At 47.6% G+C, this 26,151-nt stretch overlaps 1 protein-coding gene and 1 pseudogene across 2 annotated transcripts in view; both read right to left on the minus strand.

Moving 5' to 3' along the window:
* Window positions 1-682: 682 nt before the first annotated feature.
* LOC129693498 (up-regulator of cell proliferation-like) lies at window positions 683-8,330 on the minus strand (annotated as a pseudogene).
* Window positions 8,331-14,757: 6,427 nt separating this feature from the next.
* LOC129693497 (interferon-induced very large GTPase 1-like) overlaps window positions 14,758-26,151 on the minus strand; it is a 50,549-nt gene continuing 39,155 nt past the window's right edge. For both annotated transcript variants that reach the window (XM_055630308.1, XM_055630307.1), the window contains one exon: window positions 14,758-25,946. In XM_055630308.1, the coding sequence (XP_055486283.1) occupies window positions 19,373-25,606 (6,234 nt within the window). In that variant the 5' untranslated portion in view covers window positions 25,607-25,946 and the 3' untranslated portion in view covers window positions 14,758-19,372. The remainder of the gene's footprint in view (window positions 25,947-26,151) is intronic.

Here is a 26,151-nt window from a genome sequence, read left to right on the forward strand (position 1 = left end):
GTTACTGCAGCATTTTGTATCTACCTTCAATTTAAACCAGCATCTGCAGTTCTTTCCTACACTTACCAGGCCATTTAAGATGTTCTCATTCTTTTGCTCTCAACCTTTTCGCTTACTTCTGTAAAAGCAATTTTTAAAAGAAAATACAGCCATAGAAAATACAGTGTAGAAACCGGCCCAACTTGCCCACAACAGCCAACATGTCCAACCTACACTAGTCCCACCAACTTGCGTTTAGCCCACATCCCTCTAAACCTGTCCTATCCATGTACCTGTGTAAATGTTTCTTAAAAGTTCTGATAGTACCTGCCTCAACTACCTGCTTTGGCAGCTCGTTCCATACACCTTCCATAAATCTCATACACCTTCCAAAAATATGCTTGTTCCATAAATCTTTCCCCTCTCACCTTAAACCTATGTCCTGTGGTTCTCGATTGCCCTACTCTGGGCAAGAGACTCTGTGTGTCTACCCAATCTAATTCTCTCATGATTTTGTACACCTCTATAAGATCACCCCTCATCCTCCTGCGCTCCAAGGAACAGAGTCCTAGCTTGTTCAACTTATCTCCATAGCCCAGCCCCTCGAGTCCTGGCAACATTCTCGTAGAATTGGTTGAAACTATCTGCTCTGCCTCTGCTAATTGTTTTACGATTTATAATCATATTTGAATTTTATTGTTGTGTGATTTTTTTTTCTGGCATTTTCTTTAAAGGGAAGTAGTTTGTCCATTTCTACCTCTAACTGAGCGATGTCATGTGAAGGCAGCTCACCAAGACTGAAGGTTTGTGGTATACGCCTCATTCAGATCTCCCCTCACTACATCCAAGGCTTCATCGATCTCTGCAGGTTTTGCTTTATATTTTTCAGAAAACTGCTCATTGAAAATGTAGAAATCCTTCTTCCAATAGGATGCTGCCTGTGCGGAAATTTCCCGCTGGATGGTCCAGGATTTGTAGTAATCATTGACAGTTTGGTAATCCTTGTAGGGTTTGTATTCCAATTTTGTATCATTATTTTTAAACGATGCATCACTTGCGACCTAAGCTGTGTAGATGTCAGTTACAAGACTTCACTATCTCTCCATCGATAGCTACTGAGTCATTTAGGTATGTGCTGCTTACAAGAGTGCTGTGAGTGTCTCTGAATCACAGAAAACCCCACAGAAAGGACATTTCTTAATACAACCAAATAACCCTTTGAACAGCGCATCCCTGGGTTTAATGGATAATTCTTCAATCTTTGCTTGGACATCCCAGCCTGTTACCTCACTGAGGAGTCTCCGCTCCACTTCATCAATGGGAGAACTGCTTCTGCCCATTTCTTGCCATCACCGTCACAGTGAACCAGAACGAGTTTCATCTTTGGGCATTGAGATTCTGGTCTTTAACTTTTCAACACACATGTCCAGGAAGCTCTGAGGATTTCCAGCAAAGTTCTGCATCACTGCATTCTTAACAATCTCTTTAGCTTGCCCAGTGATCTGTGCGAGGATTCCTTTAGCCAGACGGGTAAACGTGCTCTCTTCATCAGTTGAATAAAGGTGACTATCAAGCCATGAGGGAGGAGCTGGCCAAAGTTGACTGGAAAGATACCCTAGTAGGGATGACAGTGGAACAACAATGGCAGATATTTCTGGGAATAATACAAAAGGTGCAAGATCAGTTCATTCCACAGAGGAAGAAAGATTCCAAGGGGAGTAAGGGGCGACCGTGGCTGACAAGGGACGTCAGAGACAGTATAAAAATAAAAGAGAAGACGTACAACGTAGCAAAGATGAGCAGGAAGCAAGAAGATTGGGCAATGTTTAAAGAGCAACAGAAGATAGCTAAAAAGGCAATAGGGGAGAAAAGATCAGGTACAAAGGTAAGCTAGCCAAGAATTTAAAGGAGGATGTTAAAAGTTTCTTTAGGTAAGTGAAGAGGAAACAACTAGTTAAGATCAAAGTTGGACGCTCGAAGACTGAAAAAGGTGAATTTATTGAGGGGAACAAGGAAATGGCAGATGAGTGGTACAGGTACTTTGGATCCGTCTTCACTAAGGAAGCCACAAATAATGGTCCTGATATACTAGTGGCCAGAGGATCTGAGGTGACGGAGGAACTGAAGGAAATCCATATTAGGCAGGAAATGGTGCTGGGTAGACTGATGGGACAGAAGGCTGATAAATTCCCAGGGCCTGATGGTCTGCATCTCAGGGTTCTCATGTAAGTGGCTCGAAAAATCGTGGACGCATTGGTGATAATTTTCCACAGTCCTATAGATTCAGGATCAGTTCCTGTGGTTTGGAGGGTAGCGGCAAAGGACATTTATTGTCACATATACAGGGCTTGAAATTAGCGGTTGCCTGGGTGCCGTTGACCACCCAAAGTGCCGCTGGGCGACCTAAACGGCAAGTCATTTGCCCAGCTTGGCACTGCAAATACTGGTTTATAGGGTGATTTCACGAAAGGTCACTGGAGCGCAGATCCGCACCCACGTGACCGAAAATTTGAAGTGGAGTACATGTTATACTTCCGGTACATGTTAGTGAATGGGAAAACACGCACTTTCACACCCGTTAAAAACATCGAAAACGGCCAGTTTTTGAGCTGCAATTTACTGTGCCAGTCGGGGTGACCGTGAGGCACAGCTACCTAAATTTACAGTCCAAAAAAAAGATAGAAACTAAGGTAAATTCAAGAGGGAGCTGAAGGTGCAAATCCAGCGGAAGTGATCAGCGGACATTTGTCGTGGAGATTTAAAGATCCAAAATATCGGGAATTATCGCGTTTGCTCGCTGCATTTCATCAAAAGTAAGGCATTATTGACTTTTTTATCTTTATTCATTTGTTATATGAAAAGTTTTAAAAGTGAAAAATCCGTCAGTAAAATTGCAAAATCGCCCATGGTTCTCAGGTGGGTTTTAACATGCAAAATGAAAACGCTTCTGAAGATACATTTACCATTTAAATAATCGTAAACTATCAATGCATTTTGAAATAAATTTTACTCGGATGCAAACTAAGGAATGGGATAATTGTCAGCTGTTAGTTGGACAAAATTAGGACATTTTATTATTTGCCAAAATCAGGATTGTTGACATAATTCCATGCTGCAGGCTTGTCTGTTATTAGATGATAAATAAATAAGTATTTTGGGTGAATGTGCAGGCTTTAAACAAGAAACATTGAGAAATATATTTTGGATGGATCAGTAGAAATTAGAGTGTTTCTGTACCAATAGCAATAACGACCCATGCTACGGCCATGTCATGATAATTTTTGGTCCTTCACAGAAAACATGTTTGCATCAATCTGTAGTGTGCATGGTTAAGCATATATGTTACAATGGTCCAGGATTTATTGACACAGGTTGATCATACGCTGAATAATCCAACCACATTTTTGTTTGGAAGTGGAAAGAACTAATAGAAATTGCATTAATTGCAATGTGTAAAAAGAGTTGAGATACTGTATTATAATTTTGCTGCACGTCATTGTGGTATATATCATGTCTTGATTGGTGAATATGTTTAGTTTGTGACTTTATTTGAAGCAGAAATAATATGTGAATGCTTCATTGACCATGATTCCGACTGGTAACTACACACTTCGTCCGAGCATATTATCACACGCGCCATGCAAACCGTCTTAAATGACCACCTAACTGTCATTTGGCAACCTAAAAAGCTGCCAAGGTTGCTTGGCTGGTAACAGGTAAACAAAGTTAAGTGAGAGCCCTGATACACCAATTGGTGTAGTGAAATTTGAGTTGCCTTTGCAGCACACCAATAAAATAAACATAACATTAAAGAATTTAACATTAAACATAAAAACATCCCCCACAATGCTTCCCACCGTGAGGGAAAGCGGCAAAGTTCAGTCCACTTTCTCTTGTTCACCCATGGTCGGGGCATATTGAGGACTCCGCAGTCGCCAGTAGGGAGGCCCGATGTTTCAGCCCTCTCGCCAGAATGATGGAACACCGGCGTCGGAAGAACGCTCTTCAGCGGCTTGTAGTTCTGAAACGACTGCAGCTTCCAAAGTCCACAGGCCGCCCTGGTCGGAGCTCCAACACTGACGATCTCGGCGAAAGATCCCAGGCTCCGCAGTGTTTAAAGACAGCGCCACCGTGGCTGGACGCTCCACAGACCCCACAGCTCCACGATGTTGATGTCGGCAGTCACAGCACTTTGGAGCTCCACACGGTAACCCGGGTAAGGCATCGCCCGCTCCGCGATGGTACCTCAGTGCTGCACTGAAGCTGCAGCTCGAAGCTCCGTGCAGTCTCCTGCAGGAAAGGCCGCTCCAATCCAGGTGGTAGGCCGCGAGGAGGGGGCGAAGATGCAGCTCTGAGGAAGGACGTATATCGTCACCCAGGTAGGGACTGGAAAAAAACACTTTCCCCCCCCATCCCCCACATAAAAAAGACGAAAAGACCTCCAAAACAAAACTTTTAACAAACTAAAAATAAAAAAAGGCGAGAGAGAGAAAACGGAATTATAGACCAGTTAGCCTGGCATCGGTGGTGGGGAGGATGCTGGAGTCAATTATAAAAGATGAAATAGTGGCACATTTAGATAGCAGTAACAGGATCAGTCGCTAGAGTGACAGCCGCAGGGAAGAAGCTGTTCCTGGACCTGCTGGTCTGCCAACGGAGAGACCTGTAGCGCCTCCTGGATGGTAGGAGGGTAAACAGTCCATGGTTGGGGTGAGAGCAGTCCTTGGCGATGCTGAGCGCCCTCCGCAGACAACGCTTGCTTTGGACAGACTCAATGGAGGGGAGCGAGGAACCGGTGATGCGTTGGGCAATTTTCACCACCCTCTGCAGTGCTTTCCGGTCGGAGACAGAGCAGTTGCCATACTATCGGTACACAAAATGCTGGAGAAACTCAGCGGGTGCAGCAGCATCTATGGAGCGAAGGAAATAGGTGACGTTTCGGGCCGAAACCCTTCTTCAGATTGGTGGGGGGGGGAGAAGGAAGGAAAAAGGGAGGAGGAGGAGCCCGAGGGCGGGGGGATGGGAGGAGACAGCTCGAGGGTTAAGGAAGGGGAGGAGACAGCAAGGGCTAGCAAAATTGGGAGAATTCAATGTTCATTCCATCGGACGCAAGCTACCCAGGCGGAATATGAGGTGCTGTTCCTCCAATTTCCGGTGTTGCTCACTCTGGCAATGGAGGAGACCCAGGACAGAGAGGTCGGATTGGGAATGGGAGGGGGAGTTGAAGTGCTGAGCCACCGGGAGATCAGGTAGGTTATTGCAGACTGAGCGGAGGTGTTCGGCGAAACGATCGCCCAACCTCCGCTTAGTCTCCCTGATGTAAATCAGCTGACATCTAGAGCAGCGGAGGCAGTAGATGAGGTTGGAGGAGATACAGGTGAACCTTTGTCGCACCTGGAACGACTACTTGTGTCCTTGAATGGAGTCAAGGGGGGAGGTGAAGGGACAGGTGTTGCATTTCTTGCGGTTGCAGCGGAAAGTGTTGGTAAGGATGCTCTCAATGGTGCAGCGGTAGAAGTTCACCAGGATCTGAGGAGACAGATGGACCTTCTTCAGTCTCCTCAGGAAGAAGAGACGCTGGTGATCAAAGTTGAGGTATTGTGGGTCCAAGAGAGGTCATCGGAGATGTTGACCCCCAGGAACCTGAAGCTGGAAACACGTTCCACCTCCGTCCCCTTGATATGGAGGGGGGCTAGGCATTGAATCGTCCTAAAGCCGTCTGCATGAACTGGAGATCCTGAGCCTGAAATCCTCCCTGTATTTCTCCATCAGCTGCACGTTATCAGCCCCACTTTCAAACAGAGCTTTTAGTTTATCCAAAGTCTCACCATCCCTTTTGTTAATCTCCGTCCTGATCGCACGTTCCAGCGTTTGGAGCAGTAGGTTGAGGTCACCACTGGCATTGTTTACTGTGTTTTCAGCCTTGTTTCCCCAGGAATGTGTGAATTTGCGGAGCTCCCACTCCCCAGTCCTTGTACTTCACAGAGAGCAGATTGGAAGCCTCTGCGACTAGACTGTTCTGGAAGCTGAAAATGAAATTCTCATGTTTCACCTGCTCCCAAAGGCCAGTCATCCATTTGGAAAAGTCTGGGATTGTGAAAGCTCCTTGGTCTGGTTTCCCTTTGAGTAAACATTGAATGAGACTCTTCTTCAGTTGGAAGACGTGTTCACTGTAGCCAGTGTTGACGGCAGCCATTGGGGGTGTACCTTGCCACAGACCAGGGATGTACCAGTTGTCCTTGTCAGCATCATAGTCCATCACATCATGGAATGTTACTCCCTCCACCTTCTCCAGTTTTGCTGCAGCCTCTGTCATCTTATCCAGCTGTTCCAGTAGTTTCTGACGGCCTCTCAGATTGTGATCATGTGCACTCACATCTCCAACATTCTGGTGGATAAATATACACTTTGGTCTTTTCCCCGTCAGTTTCATGCGGAGTAAGGAATGAACAACAATCTGTAAAATATCTTTCATCTCTGCGATGTTTTCCATGCCTATGTTTACCAACGTTATGTTGCTTAATCCCACCACGAATGTTGCCAGCTCATTGTCGTGTTCGTAGCTGTCTGTTTGTGTTGCAAGTTCTGGAGCTCTCAGCCCCTCCGTGTCAATGACCAGGATGAAGTCACAGCCCAGCTCCTCCGCCAGGCTCCCTGTGACCTTCATCAGCTGCATGTAGGCCCCTCGAGTATATCGGCCGCTGCTCACAGCAAACCACAAACGGAACATTGTATTGAGGAGCGTGGACTTGCCTGTGCTCTGAACTCCAATCACTGGAAATGGCCCTGTCATCCCACCAGGACAGGTGAGGTGGTCAATGAATATCTGCAACTCCCCCGACTGGCTCTGTCTGAGCTGAGCTTCACGTATTCTTTTCTTGTCTTGGTTCAGCTCGTGGTTATACTTCTCTGTGGTTCTGTCCCCACGGAGTTTCATCCGAGACTTCTCTTTCTCAACTTTAGACAGCCCTTGCCAGGACTCTCCATGAAAGGGCAGCACTCTCTTTTTATACCCAGTGATGTCTGCAGGGTCAAGACTGCCCAGTATTTTGGTCAGGTCCTTGGCCCGTTGTATTTCAGGCTGATGTTCATCGACCTGAATCCCACTTTCTCTCGCAATGTCACCCATTTGTTCCAGACTCAGGAAGCTCTGGTCCCTGTCACTTATTAGAATCACTTATTTAACCTGAGATCGAAGTTTTTCCACATGTTTGGCCTCGTTTACATTTGTCCGAACAATGCATTGTTGAGGTTGTAACTTCAGATCTTTGAACAGTTTCTTTACCTGCTCAGGGGTGATGTGTTGCTCACTGATGTAAGTGTTCACTATCAGAAAGAGTTTTGCCGGTGACTGTGCGAGAGAGGTGAGGAATTCTCTTTCCTTCTCACCGATAACGTCAATGAAAATAAAGAGAGCAGCAGAGACTTTTGCCAGAAACCGAGTGTGTCCCTGGTAAGTTTCAGCATCACCTCGGAGGTTGATGAATGCAGCAGCCTCCGGGAAAATGTCCGTGTTGCTCTTTTGCGATGGGGGGCATGCATGGCAGGGAGCGGGGCTCCAATGATGTGATGAGCGGTTGTCACCACCCGTTGCTGTACCATACAGTGAAGCAGGTGGTCAGGATGCTTTCAATGGTACAGCGGTAGTAGTTGGACAGGATCTGGGGGAACAGGTGAACTTTCTTAAGCCTCCTCAGAGAGTAGAGGCGCTGCTGCGTCTTTTTGATCAGTTTGGTGGTATTGAGGGACCAGGACAGATCCTCCGGGAAAATGTCCGTGTTGCTCTTCCCAGAAGTAGATACCAGCTGATCTAAGCCATTCCATCCAATATCTCACAGGGCACATTCCCACATTCCATCCCGGAGTGCAGGAAGATGTTCTGCTGCAGCTGGGCCTGGCTCAAGGTGAGATTGAGGACTCTGGATTTGGACACCGTGCATCTTCCGAGTCTGAGGAAGGAGACAGTTGGCACGGTTGCTGTCACGATGGGCATCTCCACAATGCGGCTGTTTCCTGTGGGAGATTGTGGGCACCACATTTTAACAATGGGCCTCATGGCCCAGAGGAGAAGGGTGGCACCAGGCCCTTCCATGGGTCCCCTCACCTTGGCCCTGGGATAACTGCCCTTCTGGCAGCAGAAAGGGTAATGCAAGTTGGCACAGAGACATCTTCAGCATCAGTTCCTGCTGGAGAGAATGGTCGGCACAGAGGAAAATGGCAGCAATGATATCCAGAGGGTTAATCCCAGAATCTCCTGGCCCTTGTGCTTGAAAGAAATGGCTGAAATCTTCAACGTCATCTTTGTTGTCTTTTGACGACTGAGCAAGGGGCCTTTCAGGATTCCTCACCAGAGAGGGAGGGGGGGAGAGGGAAGTGGGGGGGAGAGAGGGGGAGGGGGGGGGGGGGGGAGAGAGAGAGGGGAGGGGAGGAGGGGAGAGAGAGGTGGAGGGGGAGAGAGGGAGAGGGGAGAGAGAGGGGGGAGAGGGAGGAGGGGAGAGAGAGAGAGAGGGAGAGAGAGAGGGGAGAGAGAGAGAGAGGGAGCGAGACAAGGGGGGAGAAAGAGAGAGAGATAGGGAGAGAGTGGGGAGGGGAGTGAGAAGAGAGTTCCTTTTTACTTCAACCCAAACCCCCAAACAACCATTTGCAGGTGGTGCCTTTTTACTTCAAGCCAACCATATTTTCATTTACAAACCACATTCAGGGTACTCAAGTTGTGTAGACATTTGTTCAGTGTTATTCAGAGCTCAGAGAGACATGACCTCCATCTTGCAGAGAGTGAGTGAGGCACACCACTTCCTGGTTTTATAGTCCCTCCCCCTCCTTCCAGCAGGGGCAGCAGAGAGAATGGTGAATTTTTAAAAAACATTGATATCTCTCTGATTTGTCATCGATGGGAAAAATCCTCCGCACCCGTAAGGCGGAGGGGGGCTCTGAGTGAGGTGGCCAAAAATGACGGCCGTAGGTTGCGGCGTACTGTCGGAAATCGCAGCACAGTAGGCCAAAAGCAGTCAAGATCAGAGATCTAGTAATATACTAGACCAAGTGGTCTGTTCCCCCAACGTGGTGGGGGGGGGGGGATGCGGCATGCAGCGTTACACACACTAACTCTCCCCCCCCCCCCACACTCACGCTAATTACCCCCCCTTGATATTATATTAATATTATTAATTTGCTCCTTTTAACCACCCTATCTACTGACGCATAGCTCCAAACTTGCAGTCTAGGGTGGGGGGGGGGGGGGGGGGGGTGGGCAGGGGTAGAGAGTTAGGGCAGAGAGAGAAGGGGCAGAGACAGAGAGAGAGAGAGACACACACAGAGAGAGGGGCAGGAGGGATAGGGGGGTGGTGGAGAGGAGGAGAAGAGGGAGGGGTGGGTGAGGGGGGGGGGGGGGGGGAGAGAGAGTGAGGGGGGAGAGAGAGGGGGAGAGGGGGGAGAGAGGGGGGGCAGGGAGGGGGAGGAAGGGTAGGTGGTGTGGAGGGGAGGGGGTTGAGAGGGGAGGGAGGGGGGGAGGGGGGTGAGGTGAGGGGAGGGGGAGAGGTGGGGTTGGGAGGAGGGAGGGGGAGGGTGGGTGGAGGGAAGGCAGTAGGGGGAGTGGAGGGGGGTTTAGGGGAGGGACAGTGGGAGATGGAGGGGAGAAAAAGAGGGGGGGGGAGGAGGGGGGGGAGAGGGGAGAGGGGGAGGGGGGGGGAGGGGAGGGGGAGGGGGAGGGAGAGAGGAGGGGAGAGGAGAGGAGAGGGGAGAGGGGGGAGAGAAGGAGAGACGAGGCGGGGGAGAGGGGGGAGAGGAGGGGGGGGAGAAGGAGAGGGGGGAGGGGAGGAGGGGGGGAGAGGAGGAGAGGAGAGAGGGGATGGAGAGAGAGAGGGGGAGGGGAGACAGAGAGGGGGCAGAGGAGGGGGGGAGAGAGAGAGTGAGAGAGAGGGAGAGAGACGGGGGAGAAAGAGAGAGATAGGGAGAGAAAGAGAGGGATAGGGAGAGAGAAGTGGGAGAGAGAGGAGGGGAGGGAGAGAGAAAGAGAGTGCCTTTTTACTTCAACACAAACCCAAACAACCATTTGCAGGCAGTGCTTTTTTATTTCAAACTAACCATATATTCATTTTCAAACCACATTAAGGGTACTCACAGTGATGTAGACATTTGTTTGTCATTCAAAGCTCAGAGTGACAGAGATTAATTGACAGAGCTCCATCTTGCAGAGATTAATTGAGGCTCGCCACTTCCTGGTTTTATAGTCCCTCCCCCTCCATCCAGCAGGGGCAGCAGAGAGAATGGTGAATTTTGTAAAAACATTAATATCTATGTATTTTTTCATCGACGGAAAAAATCCTCGGCACACATGTGGCGGAGGGGGGCTCTGAGCGAGGTGGCCAAAAATGACGGCCGTAGGTGGCGACGTTCTCTCGGAAATCGCAGCACAGACGCCCAAAAGCGGTCAAGAACAGAGATTTAGTAATATAGGTAGATGAGAGGGCTCAATTTTTCACACAAAGGGTGGTGGGTTATGGAATGAGCTGCCAGAGGATATAGCAGAGAAGGCAGGGACTATCCCAGCATTTAAGAAGCATTTAGACAGGTACATGGATAGGATGTGGGCCAATTGTTGGCAGGTGGGTCTAGTGAAGCTGGGACATGTTAGCCAGTGTGGGCAAGTTGGGCCAAAGGGTCAGTTTCCATGCTGTGTGACTCTGGGACATAAGGGTCAGATTTATAAGATTAGGTTGGGCAGGCTAGGACTTTATTCCTTGGCACTTTATTCCTTTGTTCTCGGCAGCCCCCAATGTTGGGTCCTGCTCTGTTCTCGATGGCTGACGCGACCCGTCCTCGACTGACCTCCGGCATTCACTGACCGCTGGGGCTGATGCGGCCCATTCTCGACTGACCGACCGCAGGCATTCAAGCAGGCCTTGAATGCACACCCCCTCCCCCACTCTCACCGATGTTCCTCCTCACTCGGTCGCTGGGCTCGTCCTTGTTCGCGGCAGCAACCGGCCGAGTACGGTCTTAATCAGCTCCGCGCCAGCCGGCAGCTCCCTCATAACCTCTCCTTATAGCTCAGACCCTCAAGTCCTGGCAATATCCTCGTAATTAAATTGTGATATTATAGAAGTGTCAAAATCATGAGGGAAACATACTGGGAGAATGCAGTCTTTTACCTAAGATAGGGGAATCAAGATCTAGAGAATATAGGTTTGTTGGGTGAGGATATATAGAACAATATTGAACTTCTTTAGCCTTTCATAGAACAGTACAGATTATTTCATAGAATAATCTGATTCCTTTTGTGATTCGTATCTTATTCTTGGAATTCACTTTGTAATTTCATTTAAACCACATCCAATACACCTATACCCTTTCTTAAACAAGGTGACCAGAACCGTCCTATACAATTGTAACCACACTTCTTGATACCTTTGCAATAATCTCATATCTGATGGAGATAATTCACAATGTTAACCAGCATTGCAGATGTATGAAGTAAGGAACTGCAGATGTTGGTTTATACCATAGACACATAATGCTGGAATAACTCATCGCGGCTGGGGCTAGAAAGCTTCCTGACGGGATCGGCACCACGGAGGGTCTCGTGTGAAGTAGAAGCCCGGGGCGGGGGCCAGCCGGGACCGTGGGGGAAAAGTCCGCGGCTGGGGCCTGGATCGGCACCACGGAGGTGTGAAGTGGGGCGGCGGCAACGGTGAAGCCTCGCAACGATAGGGCCTCAGCGGAGGTGAAGCCTCGCCGCGGCGGTGATGCCTCGAAGGTCGACGGTCGATGATAGTGAGGACCACTGTGAATGGGGAGGGGAAGAACAATGGAGGACTCAGCGTGAGGGAGGGGGGGGGGGGGGACAATGGACAATTGGGAAGGGGGGTACAAATGACAAGGGGACCCGGCTTGGGGTAACTGTTGGAGAGGGCAACAAAAGGGGGAGCCGGCGTGCTTTGTAACTTTGTCAGCGACGTAGGTGCTGCTATTTGTATACATGGTGTATGCAAGCAAAAAATCTCACTCTACCTACTCACATGGGACAATAAACTATTCCTATTCCATCCGAGTCAGGCAGCATCTCTGGAGAAAAGGAATAGGTGACATTTTGGGTCAGAACCATTCTTCAGAGTAAACAGGGATGCAACAGATGACCTCAGGGAGGGTGGAGTCCATAATGGTCCATTGATGGCCGGAGAATACGTGTTAATGACAAGGTTACATGGAAAGCAAACAGTGGAACTAGTGGGATAGACAATAGATGCAGGAGTAGGCCATTTGGCCCTTCGAGCCAGCACCGCCATTCAATGTGATCATGGCTGATCATCCCCAATCAGTACCCCGTTCCTGCCTTCTCCCCATATCCCTTGACTCTGCTATTTTGAAGAGCCCTATCTAGGCCTCTCTTGAAAGCATCCAGAGAACCCACCTCCACCGCCCTCTGAGGCAGAGAATTCCGCAGACTCGCCACTCTCTGTGAGAAAAAGTGTTCCTTCGTCTCCGTTCTAAATGGCTTATCCCTTATTTTTAAACTGTGGCCCCTGGTTCTGGACTCTCCCAACATCGGGAACATGTTTCCTTCCTCTAGCGTGTCCAAACCCTTAACAATCTTATATGTTTCAATGAGATGCCCTCTAATCCTTCTAAACTCCAGAGAGTACAAGCCCAGTTGCTCCATTCTATCAGCATGTGCCACCCCGCCATCCCGGGAATTAACCTGGTGAACCTACGCTGCACTACCTCAATAGCAAGAATATCATTCCTCAAATTAGGGGACCAAAACTGCACACAATACTCTAGGGCTCTGTACAACTGCAGAAGGACCTCTTTGCTCCTATATTCGATTCCTCTTGTTATAAAGGCCAACATGCCACTGGCTTTCTTCACTACCTGTTGTACCTGCATGTTTACTTTCATAGAGTGATGTACAAGGACCCCCAGATCCAGTTCTACTTCCCCTTTTCCCAACCCAACGCTGTTTAGATAGTCGCCATTTCCCAACTTGACGCCATTTAGATTTAGATAGGATGATGATGGAAGGAGAGGGGAGGAGTATGTGGGAGGGTGGAGTGGAGAAATGAATATTCATACAGCTGGATTGGAAGCTGCCCAAGTGAGGTGCTGTTCCTTCCATTTGTATGTGGCCTCACTGTGACAGTGGAGGAGGCCCAGGACAGAAATGGGTCAGCATGGGACTGGGAATTAAAATGTTTGGCAACTGGGAGAGCACATAGGTCATAAGCCATTCGGCCCATCAAGTCTACTCCACCATTCAATCATGGCTGATCTATCTCTCTCACCAACCTCATTCTCCTGCCTTCAACCTCATTCTCCTGCTTGGTCTCATTGATATAGGAGCCCACACATGGGGCAGAAATGAGGATTAATATAGTATTATTATAAAGAAGCTGCGCTTGAAGTGCCTTTGTACATCTAGCTATGTGATTGAAGGCTAATGGTGGAATTAATGAGATGGGTCCCCACTGGTCCACATGAACATGATAGGCTGATTGGCATGTTGTACGACAAGAATCAAACTAATTATGAACGTGTGAATTAATACCAAGCAAAAGTTATTATTTTAACAGTGTGTATAAAATAAAATACATTTCTTAGCTGCAGCCACATTGAATAAGCAGCGGGCTGGGACGTTCCCGGCAAACATGCCCGGCTCTCCCACCACCGTCTCAGGTGGGACCGGGAACCCGCCCGAGTTTCAGCGTCGGTGGGACCTCGCACCAAGGCTCCGTAGACGGAGTCACCGGGAGGGAGCTGGAGACCGAGGGCTGGTAGGAGGGTGAACCGCGGTAATGACTCCAGTGCCATCAAGGTCGGCTGCAGGAGGTGTCCCCAGGGCACAAGGATGGTGAGGGGAGGGGAAGGAGGGGATGAGGGGAGAGAGAGAGAGGAGAGGGATGTGGGGGAGGTGAGTGGAGGGGAGGAGAGGGACAGGAACGTTGGTTTGGGGGAACTGCTCCAGTACATCGAGCTCGCAGGATGACCACGTGTAATACTGCAAAGTGAATTTTATTGTGCAGTTGTATGTGTGACAAATAAAGCACTAATGAACTATTTAAAATATCATTTCTTTCCAAGCTCCATTGAATGACACCGCACACTACTGTTGTGAGGGAGAGGATGAGGGAGGGAGTGAATGAGGAAGGGAGAAAATGAGGGAGAGAGTGAGTGAGAGAAAGAGTGAATGAGGGAGAGAGAGAGTGAGGGGAGGGAGGGAGAGAATGAGGGAGAGAGTGTGAGGGAGGTAGAGGAGAGAGTGAGTGAGGGAGAGAGCGTGAGGGACGGAGAGAGTGAGTGAGGGAGAGCGTGAGGGACGGAGAAAGTGAGGGGAGAGAGTGAGGAAGGGAGAAAGAGGGAGGGAGTGAGGGGGCGAGCAGGATGAGTGGGTAGGAGTGCTGAGGGAGTAGATGGGGAGGAGGGTGACATGAGGGGTTTGGAGGGGGGAGTGCAGGTAATGGGGATACAGCGAGGGGAGCGGTGTGGGGAGGGGTTGAGGTTGAAGGGTAAGGGGATGATGGTTTAGGGGAAGGGGATGAGGTGAGGTGCTGAAGGGAGGGGGAGAAGGGAGGAAGTGGGGGCAAGGGGAGGGTGCTGAGGAGGGGAGGGAGAGGAAAGGTGGTGGTGAGATGAGGAGTGGGGGTGAAGGGGTGGGAGTTTAAGAAAGGTAGTAGAGAGAATTCAGGGAACTCTACGCCTGTGAGTCTCAGGCAAACTATTGCAGTGAATGCCTTGAGATCGGATTTAGTTTCATTTTGAAGAGAATGAGCTAATTAGAGATAGTCAACATGGCTTTGTAATCATAAATCATAATTTATTAGCCAAGTATGTTTTGCAACATACAAGGAATTTGATTTGCCATACAGTCATACCAATAAAAAGCAACAAGACACAACTACATACAATTTGGCATAAACATCCACCACAGCGGCTCCTCCACATTCCCCACTGTGATGGAAGGCAATAAAGTCTTATCTTCTTTTCGCCTTTTCTCCTGCAGTCGGGGGAGTCGAACCATCCACAGTCGGGGCGATTGAAGCTCTAGCCAGTGGTCGAAGTTCCCGTGACGAGGCGATCGAAGCTCCTACATCAGGGCTGTCGAAGTTCCTGCGACTTGGAGCTCCCGAAGTCGGCCCCTAACTAGGGAACGCGAGCTCCATGATGTTAAAGTCCACAGACCCACGCAGTTGGAGATTCCCAGATTGATCCTCGACAACGATCGCAAGCACCGCGATGATAAGTCCGCAGGCTCCTGCGGTTGGAGCTCCCAAAGACGGTCTCCAGCAAGAGGCCGCCAGCTCCACCATGTTAGGCCGCAGTGTGACAGAGATGCAACATGGAAATATTCGCATCTCCGTTGAGAAGAGATAAAAAACATTCCCCCCCCCACCCCCCGGCACATAATACAAAGCTAAAGATAAACTAAAACATACATTTTACAACAAATTAAAAACACCAAAGGAAATAGACAAGACGGACCGTTGGCGAGGCAGCCATCATTTGTGCCACCTGATGTTCCTCAGGTCGTGTCTCACTAATGAGTTTTTTGAGGTGGTGATGAAGGAGATTGATGAAGGTACAGCAGTAGATGTTGTATACATGTATTTTAGTAAGGCTTTTGATAAGGTTCCTCATGGTAGGCTGATCCAGAAGATTCAGATGTACGGTATTCACAGTGACTTGGTCGTATGGATTCAGAACTGGCCTAGTCAGAGGGTTGTGGTGGAAGGTAGATATTCCAACATGAGGTCTGTGACAAGTGGAGTTCCGTAGGGATCTGTGCTGGGACCTCTGCTGTTTGTGATCCATATAAATAAGGGCGGCTTGGTGGTGTAGTGGTAGAGCTCTACTGCCTTACAGCCCCAGAGACCTGAGTTAGATCCTGACTACGGGAGCTAGTCTGTACGGAGTTTGTATGTTCTCCCTGTGACCGACGTAGGTTTTCTCCAAGATTTTAAGTTTCCTCCCACATTCCAAAGACGTACACATTAATTGGGTTGGTACAAATGTAAAATTGTCCGCAGTGTGTGTAGGGTTGTGTTAATGTGTGGGGATCGCTGGTTGTTGGGACAGAGTGGGCCAAAGGACCTGTTTCCCTGCTGCATCTCTAAATTAAACTAAAATGACCTAGAGGTAAATGCGGGTGGTTTGTGAGTAAGTTTGTTGATGGTACCAAATTTGGAGGAGTTGCAGACAGCAAGGAAGGCTGTTTGTAGATGCTAAAGTAGGCATGCAGTTGCAGCAGGCAGTGAAGAAGGCGAATGGTATGTTAGCATTCATAGCAAAAGGATTTGAGTATAGGAGCAGGGAGGTTCTACTGCAGTTGTACAGGGTCTTGGTGAGACCACACCTGGAGTATTGCATACAGTTTTGGTCTCCTAATCTGAGGAAAGACATTCTTGCCATAGAGGGAGTACAGAGAAGGTTCACCAGACAAATTCCTGGGATGGCAGGACTTACATATGAAGAAAGACTGGATAGACTCGGCTTGTACTCGTTAGAATTTAGAAGATTGAGGGGGGATCTTATAGAAACTTACAAAATTCTTAAGGGGTTGGACAGGCTAGATGCAGGAAGATTGTTCCCGATGTTGACGAAGTCCAGAACAAGGGGGTCACAGTTTAAGGATAAGGGGGAAATCTTTTAGGACCGAGATGAGGAAAACATTTTTCACACAGAGAGTGGTGAATCTCTGGAATTCTCTGCCACAGAAGGTAGTTGAGGCCAGTTCATTGGCAATATTTAAGAGGGAGTTAGATGTGGCCCTTGTGGCTAAAGGGATCAGGGGGTATGGAGAGAAGCAGGTACAGGATACTGAGTTGGATGATCAGCCATTATCATATTGAATGGCGGTGCAGGCTCGAAGGGCCGAATGGCCTACTCCTGCACCTATTTTCTATGTTTCTATGTTTCTAAGATGCAATGGGATATAGATCAGCTACAGAAATGGGCAGAGAAATGGCAGATGAGGTTTAACCTGAGCATGTGTGAGGTGTTGCACTTTGAGAGGTTGAATGTAAGGAAAGTATACAGTTAATGGCAAGATCCTTAAACTGCATTAATGTGCAGAGGGATCTTGGAGTCCAAGGTCATAGCTCACTGAAGGTGGCAGCAGAAGTAGATAGGGTGGTAAAGGACACATACGGTATGTTTCCCTTCATTGCTTGGGTCATTCAATATAAGAGTCAGGAAGTCAGGCAGTTGGACATTTGGGGTATTGCCTGCAGTTATGGCCACCCCGTTACAGTAAAGATGTGGAGGCTGTGGATAGGGTGCAGAGGGGGTTTACCAGAATGCTGCCTGGATTAGAGAGTTTCAGCTACAGGGAGAGGTTGGATATACTTCGATTCACAAGTTCACAAGTTATAGGGATAGATTTAGGCCATTTGGCCCATCGAGTCTACTCCGCCATTCATTCATGGCTGATCTCTGCCTCCTAATCCCATTTTCCTGCCTTTTCCTCATAATCCTTGTCACCCGTTTTAATCAAAAATGTGCCCATCTCTGCCTTGAAAATATCCACTGACTTGGCCCCCACATCCCTCTGTGGCAATGAGTTCCACAGATTAACTAGCCTCTGACTGAAAAAGTTCCTCCTCACTTTTCTAAAAGAGCCTCCTTAAATTCTGAGGCTATTACTGGTCCTAGACTCTCCCACCAGTGGAATCATCCTTTCCACATCCACTCCATCTACGCATTTCACCATTCTGTAAGTTTCAATGTCCCCCGCCCTCAACCTTCAAAACTCCAGCGAGTAGAGGCCCAGTGCCGTCAAACGCTAATCATATGCTAACCCTCTCATTCCTGAGATCAATCTTGTAAACCTCCTCTGGACCCTCTCCAGAGCCAGCACATCCTTCCTCAGATATGGGGACACATTTTCTCACAGTTGTCCAAATGCGGCCTGACTAGCATGTATAGAGCACAGCATTATACCTCTGTTTTTGTATTCCAGTCCTCTTGATATAAATGCCAGCATTGGATTTTCCTTCATTAATGCAATTTAACTTTATGGGAATCCTGCACCAGCACTTCCAAGTCCCTTTACATCTCCAATTTCTGGATTCTCTCTTCATTAAAAAAATTATCTACGCCTTATTCTTATTACCAAAATGCATGACTCCGCACTTTGCTACACTATATTCCAACTGCCACTTCTGTGCCCACTCTCCCAACATGTCCAAGTCTTTCTCCAGAGTCCTTGCTTCCTCTACACTGCTGGGCTCCACCTATCTTAGCATCATTTGCAAACTTGGCCACTAAGCCTTCAATCCCCTTATCCAAATCATTAATATACAATTGTTTTCTCTGCAATGTTGGAGGTTGAAGGGAAGTATATAAAATTATGAGAGGCAATCACAAGACAATCACAATTATATTCCCGGGGTGGAAATTTCGGACAGAATAAAAGAATAAAAAGCAAGTGTGAAACAGCATACAAAAACAAAACAAAACTGTTTATAAAGTGTCATAAACAATATCTATAAATAAATGAAATCATGTGTCCGAAAAGGAGCAGGAAGAAGCCAAAGCTTATTAATTCCCACCCCTTATTCAACTGCTTGTAATTATCTCATACACATTTAGCAGCTATATGTACATATGTACACCAGCCACTATATGTACACCAAATTATTTACATTTGAACACTAATCAAATATTTACAAAGCCATACAAAAAAGAAAAAAAGAAAAAGAAAAGAAAAAAATCCTAATAAACTATACAGTATCTTAGTCATATTTACAACCCATCACCCTATAATCACCCTTCCCAATACAATCAGCATAACAAATATTCCACTCACAATCACCTATCCTCGTCCCAATATCCTTTTAAACAAGTGTTTTTGTACATATTTTTAAACTGAATTATGCCTGTGCTAAGTTTTATTCAGATGAAATCAGTGTAGCTAGGTTCCATGTTTGGCATAAACATTGTGGGCTGAAGGGCCCGTTCCTGTGTTGTCCTGTTCTATGTTCTTATAAAGCACAAACAGCACAGATCTCTGGGGCACACCACTAGTCACAGGCCTCCGGTCCATAATACAACCTTCCACCACCACCTCTGCTTCCTTCCATGAAGCCAATTCTCTGTCCAGTCAGCTGGCCCTCCCTGGATCCATGCGATCTAACCTTCTTGAGCAGCCACTATGCGGAATCTTATGAAAGGTTTCCTGACGTCCATACAGACAAGGTCTACAGCTTTGCCCTCAAACATTTTGGGTACTTCTGCAAAAGCAATTTTAATAAGCAATTGGTTGAAACTCTCTGCTCTGCTAATTGTTTTATGATTTATAATCAGATTAGAATTTTAATGTTGTGTGATTTTCTCTGCCATTTCCTTTATAGGGAAGTAGACTATTTATACCTCTAACTGAGTGATGTCATGTAAAGGCACCTCACCAAGACTGAATGTTTGTGTTATACGTCTTATTCAGATCTCCCCTCACTACATCCCAGTCAATGTTCCAGGCTTCATCGATCTCTGCAGGTTTTACTCCATATTCTTTAGCAAACTGCTTATTGTAAGTGTAGAAAACCTTCTTCCAATAGGATGCTGCCTGTGTGGAAATTTCCCGCTGGATGGTCCAGGATTTGTAGTAATCATTGACAGTTTGGTAATCCTTGTAGGGTTTGTATTCCCCATTTGTGTCGTTATTTTTAAAGGATCCATTACCTGCGACTAAAGCTGTGCAGACGTCAGTTACAAGACGTTGACTCTTTAACCGTTGATTTGTGAATGATCCTTTACCTGTGACTGAAGCTGTGGAGACGTCAGTTACAAGACATTCACTGTCTATCCATCGATTGCCATTGAGTCCTTCAGGTCTGTGCTGCTTACAAGAGTGCTGTGAGTGTACCGGGGTCTCTGAATCACAGAAAACCCCACAGAAAGGACATTTCTTGGTACAATTGAATAACCCTTTGAACAACTCATCCCTGGGTTTAATGGATAATTCTTCAATCTTTGCTTGGACATCCCAGCTTGTTACCTCACTGAGGAGTCTCTGCTCCACCTCTTCAATAGATGGCAGAACTGCTTCTGCCCATTTCTTGCCATCACCGTCACTGTGAAACAGAACGAGTTTCATTTCATCTTTGGGCATTGAGATCCTGTCCTTTAACTTTTCAACAAACATGTCCAGGAAGCTCTGAACATTTCCAGCAAAGTTCTGCATCACTGCATCCTCAACAATCTCTTTAGCTTTCCCAGTGATCTGTGTGAGGATTCCTTTAGCCAGACGGGTAAACGTGCTCTCTCCATCACGTTGTGTCTTGCAGTGTTCAATAACCTGGTGATGGAGCCAGTCTTTGGCCAAATTCTCAAGGTCAGTGATATACCGGTGATAGTCATCAAATGTACCCCTTTGTTTCAAGTGCACCAGGAGGGCCACAGTGAAGTTGTTGTGGAGACTGTACTTGCTCTCAGGGTCATTTTGTTTCATATCATCCACTATGTTCACACTGAGAGACTTGAGGGTGGCGTCTCTGAGAGCTGGCAAGAAACAAGATTGTGCAAACAGTTCGGCTAGTCTCTGGTTCGCATCCTGCTCTGTGTAAATATCAATGAAGAGATCAAAGTATTGACCCTTCATGTTTTCCAGTCTTTGCCGCGGGTCGTGTTTCTGGATGAACCTCGTCTGCATCTCTTGGAATCTTGGTACAGCGTAACCACACAGGTGAAGTTTAAACTCAGCCCTGAATTCCTCACTCATTGTGAAGTTTGGGTGTGAAATATTGTTAATTTTCTCCTGTATAATATTCAAAAGTTCAATACAATATCTATTGTCATAATCCATGTCCATTTTTGTGATGTCACTGATCCATTGATGGCATTCATCCTCTAGGGACTGTGTTATCATTGCTGCCTGAATAACATCTGATTGGTTGGCGGACATACTGACTGTTTTAACACGTCTCACCCATGTCGTGTTGATGTGTTTCCCTTCAATTTGAAAGCACTGAGTTCCCTGTTTACAGAGAGGTTTTCTTTGTAGCATTTCATTAATCACCCTCCCTTGAGTTGCTGTGTTCTCTCTGAGAAGATTTTCAATCTCCAGTTCGATGTTTCTTTCTCTACAGGGTTGATAGTCCAGCTGTGACAGTGTGTCTTGCCACATCTTTCCAAAGGCAGTTTGCAGTTCCTTGTCACCCAACACCTGATTTGCCCCTTTACACTTTAATAAAAGCTCCTTGACCTGTTGTTCGATCTTCTTGTGAGATTTATTCCAACTAGCATCCACTTCCTGCAGTCCCACACGTCTGTTCACGGCATCCCTACATCTCTGCATTGAATCATCCTGAAGCCGTCTGCATAAACTGGAGATACTGAGCTTGAATTCCTCCCTGTATTTCTCCATCAGCTGCACGTTATCAGCCCCACTTTCAAACAGAGCTTTTAGTTTATCCAGAGTCTCACCCTCCCTTTTGTTAATCTCCGTCCTGATCTCACGTTCCAGTGTTTGGAGCAGTAGGTTGAGGTCACCACTGGCATTGTTTACTCTGTTTTCAGCCTCGTTTCCCCAGGAGTGTGTGAATTTGCGGAGCTCCCACTCCCAGTCCTTGTACTTCACAGAGAGCAGGTTGTAAGCCTCTGCGACTAGACTGTTCTGGAAGCTGAAAATGAAATTCTCATGTTTCACCTGCTCCCAAAGGCCAGTCATCCATTTGGTAAAGTCTGGGATTGTGAAAGCTCCTTGGTCTAGTTTCCATTTGAGTAAACATTGAATGAGACTCTTCTTCAGTTGGAAGACGTGTTCAGTGTAGCCAGTGTTGACGGCAGCCATTGGGGGTGTACCTTGCCACAGACCAGGGATGTACCAGTTGTCCTTGTCAGCATCATAGTCCATCACATCACGGAACGTAACTCCCTCCACCTTCTCCAGTTTTGCTGCAGCCTCTGTCATCTTATCCAGCTGTTCCAGTAGTTTCTGACGGCCTCTCAGATTGTGATCATGTGCACTCACATCTCCAACATTCTGGTGGACAAATATACACTTTGGTCTTTTCCCCGTCAGTTTCATGCGGAGTAAGGAATGAACAACAATCTGTAAAATATCTTTCATCTCTGCGATGTTTTCCATGCCTATGTTTACCAACGTTATGTTGCTTAATCCCACCACGAATGTTGCCAGCTCATTGTCGTGTTCGTAGCTGTCTGTTAGTGTTGCAAGTTCTGGAGCTCTCAGCCCCTCCGTGTCAATGACCAGGATGAAGTCACAGCCCAGCTCCTCCGCCAGGCTCCCTGTGACCTTCATCAGCTGCATGTAGGCCCCTCGAGTACATCGGCCGCTGCTCACAGCAAACCGCAAACAGAACATTGTATTGAGGAGCGTGGACTTGCCTGTGCTCTGAACTCCAATCACTGTCAGCACAAACACTCTGGAAGCACGTCCCACCTTCTCGGCCACTGCTTCCAGTACAGCAGTGATCCATGAAACAGGAACGTTGGAGACGTCTCCATCAATGAGCTCCAGTGGGAACCCATCCAGCAACAGTTCAGCAGCAACACCCGGTAACTGAAGCACATGTGGGTGGATCTGTGTTTGTTGCTTGATGTTGTGTTGTGTCACTGAGAGTTCATAAACCTGGCCCAGTTCCCTCATGAAGTGCTCAAGTCCCAGGGAACTATCAGTCATCTTCTGATCCATGTCATTCAGCTCCTTGACCTTCTGCTTTGAGTCTTTGCTCAGTTCTTTATAATCCCTGCGCAATCTTGCCATGATTTCCCTTGATTTACTGTCCAGCATCAGCTTCAGCCACTGCAAGAAAATGGCCCTGTCATCCCCACCAGGACAGGTGAGATGGTCAATGAATATCTGCATCTCCTCCGACAGGCTCTGTCTGAGCTGAGCTTCCCGGATTCTTTTCTTGTCTTGGTCCAGCTTGTGGTTATACTTCTCTGTGGTTCTGTCCCCACGGAGTTTCATCCGAGACTTCTCTTTCTCAACTTTAGACAGTCCTTTCCAGGGCTCTCCATGAAAGGGCAGCACTCTCTTTTTATACCCAGTGATGTCTGCAGGGTCAAGACTGCCCAGTATTTTGGTTAGGTCCTTGGCCCGTTGTATTTCAGGCTGATGTTCATCGACCTGAATCCCACTTTCTCTCGCAATGTCACCCATTTGTTCCAGACTCAGGAAGATCTGGTCCCTGTCACTCATTAGAATCACTTGTTGTATCTGAGAACGAAGTTTTTCCACAAATTTGTCCTCGTTTATATTTGTCCGAACAATGCATTGTTGAGGTTGTAACTTCAGATCATTGAACAGTTTCTTTACCTGCTCAGGGGTGATGTGTTGCTGACTGATGTAAGTGTTCACTATCAGAAAGAGTTTTGCCGGTGACTGTGCGAGAGAGGTGAGGAATTCTCTTTCCTTCTCACCGATAACGTCAATGAAAATAAAGAGAGCAGCAGAGACTTTTGCCAGAAACCGAGTGTGTCCCTGGTAAGTTTCAGCATCACCTCGGAGGTTGATGAATGCAGTCGCCTCCGGGAAAATGTCCGTGTTGCTCTTCTCAGAAGGTAGATACCAACTGATCTCAGCCATCCCATCCGATATCCCACGGGGCACATTCCCACATTCCATCCCGGAGTGCAGGAAGATGTTCTGTTGCAGCTGGGTCTGGCTCAAGGTGAGATTGAGGACTTTGGATTTGGACACCGTGCACCTTCCGAGTCTGAGGAAGGAGACAGTTGGCACGGTTGCTGTCACGATGGGCATCTCCACAACGGGGCTGTTCGCTGTGGGAGATTGTGGGCACCATATTTTAACAATGGGCCTCATGGCCCAGAGGAGAAGGGTGGCACCAGGCCCTTCCATGGGTCCCCTCACCTTGTCCCTGGGGTAACTGTGCCCTTCCGGCAGCAGAAAGGGTAATGCAAGTTGGCACAGAGACATCTTCAGCATCAGTTCCTGCTGGAGAGAGTGGTCGGCACAGAGGAAAATGGCAGCAATGATATCCAGAGGGTTAATCCCAGAATCTCCTGGCCTTTGTGCTTGAAAGAAATGGCTGAAATCTTCTACGTCATCTTTGTTGTCTTTTGAAGATTGAGCAGCGGGCCATTCAGGATTCCTCGCCAGTGAATTAGCTGTGAGGATCCTTTGGAGAAATCGCCAAGGAAGATCTTCTGGTCGAGTTGGTTTGTTGTCGTCCAGTTTACCCCAGGATATCTCCCGCATGGACGTCAGTGACAGTTTGTGAGGATAATGATCCTGTAAACCTAAATCCCTCACAAGTTGTAGGGGGCTCCGATTTTCATCCTGGTTATTTCCAGCTTGTGGAACACCAATCATTCCCTGTGGGAGACCTGGTGAATGCTGGTGAGATGGATGCTCTGATCCCCAACTGTCTCCATGGTCGGCCTCTCTCTGTGGTTTGGATGTCAGGTCCTTGGCCCGTTGTATTTCAGGATGATGATCATCGACGTGAATCCCACTTTCTCTCGCAATGTCACCCATTTGTTCCAGACTCAGGAAGCTCTGGTCCCTGTCACTCATTAGAATTACTAGTTTTACCTGAGAACAAAGTTCTTCCAAAAGTTCGGCCTCGTTTACATGTGTCCGAACAATGCATTGTTGAGGTTGTAACTTCAGATCTTTGAACAGTTTCTTTACCTGTTCAGGGGTGATGTGTTGCTCATTGATGTGAGTGTTCACTATCAGAAAGAGTTTTGCCGGTGACTGTGCGAGAGAGGTGAGGAATTCTCTTTCCTTCTCACCGATAATGTCAATGAAAATAAAGAGAGCAGCAGAGACTTTTGCCAGAAACCGAGTGTGTCCCTGGTAAGTTTCAGCATCACCTCGGAGGTTGATGAATGCAGCAGCCTCCGGGAAAATGTCTGTGTTGCTCTTCCCAGAAGGTAGATACCAGCTGATCTCAGCCATCCCATCCGATATCCCACGGGGCACATTCCCACATTCCATCCCGGAGTGCAGGAAGATGTTCTGCTGCAGCTGGGTCTGGCTCAAGGTGAGATTGAGGAGTTTGGATTTGGACACCGTGCACCTTCCGAGTCTGAGGAAGGAGACAGTTGGCACGGTTGCTGTCACGATGGGCATCTCCACAACGCGGCTGTTCCCTGTGGGAGATTGTGGGCACCACATTTTAACAATGGGCCTCATGGCCCAGAGGAGAAGGGTGGCACCAGGCCCTTCCATGGGTCCCCTCACCTTGTCCCTGGGGTAACCGTGCCCTTCCGGCAGCAGAAAGGGTAATGCAAGTTGGCACAGAGACATCTTCAGCATCAGTTCCTGCTGGAGAGAATGGTCGGCACAGAGGAAAATGGCAGCAATGATATCCAGAGGGTTAATCCCCGAATCTCCTGGCTCTTTCACTTCAAAGAAATCACTGAAGTCTTCATCATTACTGTTGTAACCGTCTGTGTACTGAGCAGGGGGCCATTCAGGATTCCTCGCCAGTGAATTAGCTGAGAGGATCCTTTGGAGAAATCGCCAAGGAAGATCTTCTGGTCGAGTTGGTTTGTTGTCGTCCAGTTTACCCCAGGATACCTCCCGCATGGACGTCAGTGACAGTTTGTGAGGATAATGATCCTGTAAACCCAAATCCCTCACAAGTTGTGGAGGGTTCAGGTTTTCAGACCAGCTATTTACAGTTGATGAAACACTCGCCATTCTCTCTCACTGGGTGAATGTACTTCCTGGGATCTGTATGCTCTTTCCCAGAGAGGTGGTTCTTATCCTGGAATTCCCAGGATGTCAGTGCTCCTGTCTTGTATATTGCAGTTGGGTGAATCTTCACCAGTTGTACGTTTCAGGATTTACGCCCAGGATTTATCCAGTTGTCCGGCCTCCTGTCCCGGGATATTTCACAGAGCTCAGGTGTGTTGGGGTGCTGGAGTTCCTATCCTGGGATCACGGGGCTGGTCACCTCTTTGGCTCTGACTGACGATCCTGTTGTTGTCCTTGGCACCGTGTGTTTCAAGTACAGTCAGTGTGTGATCACCGTGGGTACCTGGAATTGGTCACCAGAATTATACATGGCCTTGGAATTAGATTATTATTGTCACATGTATCAAGATACAATGAAAAACTCTGCATACTATCCAGTCAAATCATACCATACATGATACAATGAAGCCTTACAAAAGTACAAGTAGCACAAAAATAAATATACCAGTGTAGAATGTAGTCTACCGTGTTACAATTACAGTGAAAGA

Source organism: Leucoraja erinacea, unplaced genomic scaffold (assembly GCF_028641065.1).
Source record: "Leucoraja erinacea ecotype New England unplaced genomic scaffold, Leri_hhj_1 Leri_313S, whole genome shotgun sequence".
NCBI lineage: Eukaryota > Metazoa > Chordata > Chondrichthyes > Rajiformes > Rajidae > Leucoraja > Leucoraja erinaceus.